Below are 1,707 nucleotides of genomic sequence, written 5' to 3'. Positions count from 1 at the left end.
TTAACCTTCTGCAGTGTGGTAATGAAAGGGTTAATGAAAATTGAAGATTTAATTGAATGGTGTGTCTGTCCGTCTGTCTATATGTGGGGGTAACGACAGTGGCTCAGGAGGTAGATCGCTCGTCTGGTAATCGGAAGGTTCCCGGGTTTGATTCAAGTTCAAGTTTCAAGTTTCTTTAATAGTTGTCATACAGAAGTACAGAATACTTTTATACAAAATGCTTCTTACTGTTACGCTCCAGAGACTGTGCTAGAATTAGTTCTTACTTGCTTGCCCTGGGTAAATAAAGGCTAAAAAAAACCCGATACCGATAATTTTCGATATCACATTTTAATGCCAATATCGGCCGATAATATCGGACATCCCTAATAAGAATACTAGAATATTAGAATACAAGAATATAAGAATACAACAATAAAATAATACAATCATATACAAATACAATAATATAAGAATATAAGAATACAAGAATACAAGAATACTAGAATACAATAATACTAAAATACAAGAATACTAGAATACAATAATACAAGAATACTAGAATACAATAATACTAAAATACAAGAATACTAGAATACAAGGATAAAAGCGGCTCTATAAATGGCGTCCATCTACCTGTGTGTGTGTCGTGTGTTATTTCACAGGGATCCCAGTGAACTACCAGGACGTGTCGTCCATCGACCCGGAGTACGCCAAGAACCTGCAGTGGATCCTGGACAACGACATCAGCGACCTGGGCCTGGAGCTCACCTTCTCCGTGGAGACGGACGTGTTCGGTGCCATGGAGGAGGTGCCCATCAAGCCCGGCGGCACCGGCATCCTCGTCACGCAGGACAATAAGGTCAGTCAGACCGGCGGCCATTTTGCCCGAAATGCATCGATCTTAATGTGACGATTCAACTGCATCGATTTGAAAATGTTAGAATCAATTAGAATCGAAAAAAAAAAATATATATATAAAAAAATATATATATATTTTTTAAATGTTTTTTTAGTTTTTATTGACCTATAGTCCTATAATCTAATCAAATCAAATCATAGTCAATTCATGCTGAGTGAATCAGTTCCCCCAGCCACATTTGTGTATTCAAATTTTTGGGGGAATTAACTGATCAAATCAAATCGAATCGAATTGTGGTCAAATGAAGAGATTTCATGATGCATTGAATCGTTGCCCGAAGAATCGTAATCGAATTGAATCGTTGTGAGGTCGCATCGTCACACCCCTAATCAATTGGTCAATAAATCACAATGTTGTCGTTCACATAAGGCTGTATCTACAGTTCCTACACTATAGGTAAGCAGTCCTACGGTTTTAGAGTTGCGTTGGAGCACAGAAGCTAGAAGCAGACTTCCCAAGTTCAGTACAGACTCTAGGTGCTTTAAGTGTGAGAGCCAGTCACTGGAACGTGTCCTATAGGTTCCAGACGTCCACTCCAGCAGAGAAGTGAGATCAATTGGGCTCAATCTCCAATTATGGCTTTATGTAGAAACAGATGCCAAAGCAGCTCTCGCCTCTCTGCTCAGGGAGGACCATCCAACCCCACTATACAGGACACAATGGTATATACAGTTAGACAATGAACTGAAGAATATTAATGCTGTATATACCATATAATATATATATATTTATTCTTACTATATATCAGTGTTGTAGTCGAGTCACTAAATCTCGAGTCCGAGTCGAGTCTCGAGGCCCCAGTGTCC

The 1,707-nt window shown here is 39.1% G+C and overlaps 1 protein-coding gene across 1 annotated transcript in view; it reads left to right on the top strand.

Annotated features, from left to right (window-relative positions):
- The window catches only part of LOC311248218 (E3 ubiquitin-protein ligase HACE1-like), a gene marked incomplete at both ends in the record, with an annotated part of 7,249 nt that extends 6,408 nt beyond the window's left edge, over window positions 1-841 (top strand). The window contains 1 exon segment of the mRNA XM_084339141.1: window positions 645-841. Coding sequence (XP_084195267.1) covers window positions 645-841 — 197 coding nt within the window.
- Between the last annotated feature and the right edge of the window lie 866 nt (window positions 842-1,707).

Source organism: Notolepis coatsorum (assembly GCF_963971535.1).
Source record: "Notolepis coatsorum genome assembly, contig: SCAFFOLD_4256, whole genome shotgun sequence".
NCBI classification, from domain to species: Eukaryota; Metazoa; Chordata; class Actinopteri; order Aulopiformes; family Paralepididae; genus Notolepis; species Notolepis coatsorum.
This window is presented reverse-complemented; position numbering and strand designations above follow the sequence as displayed.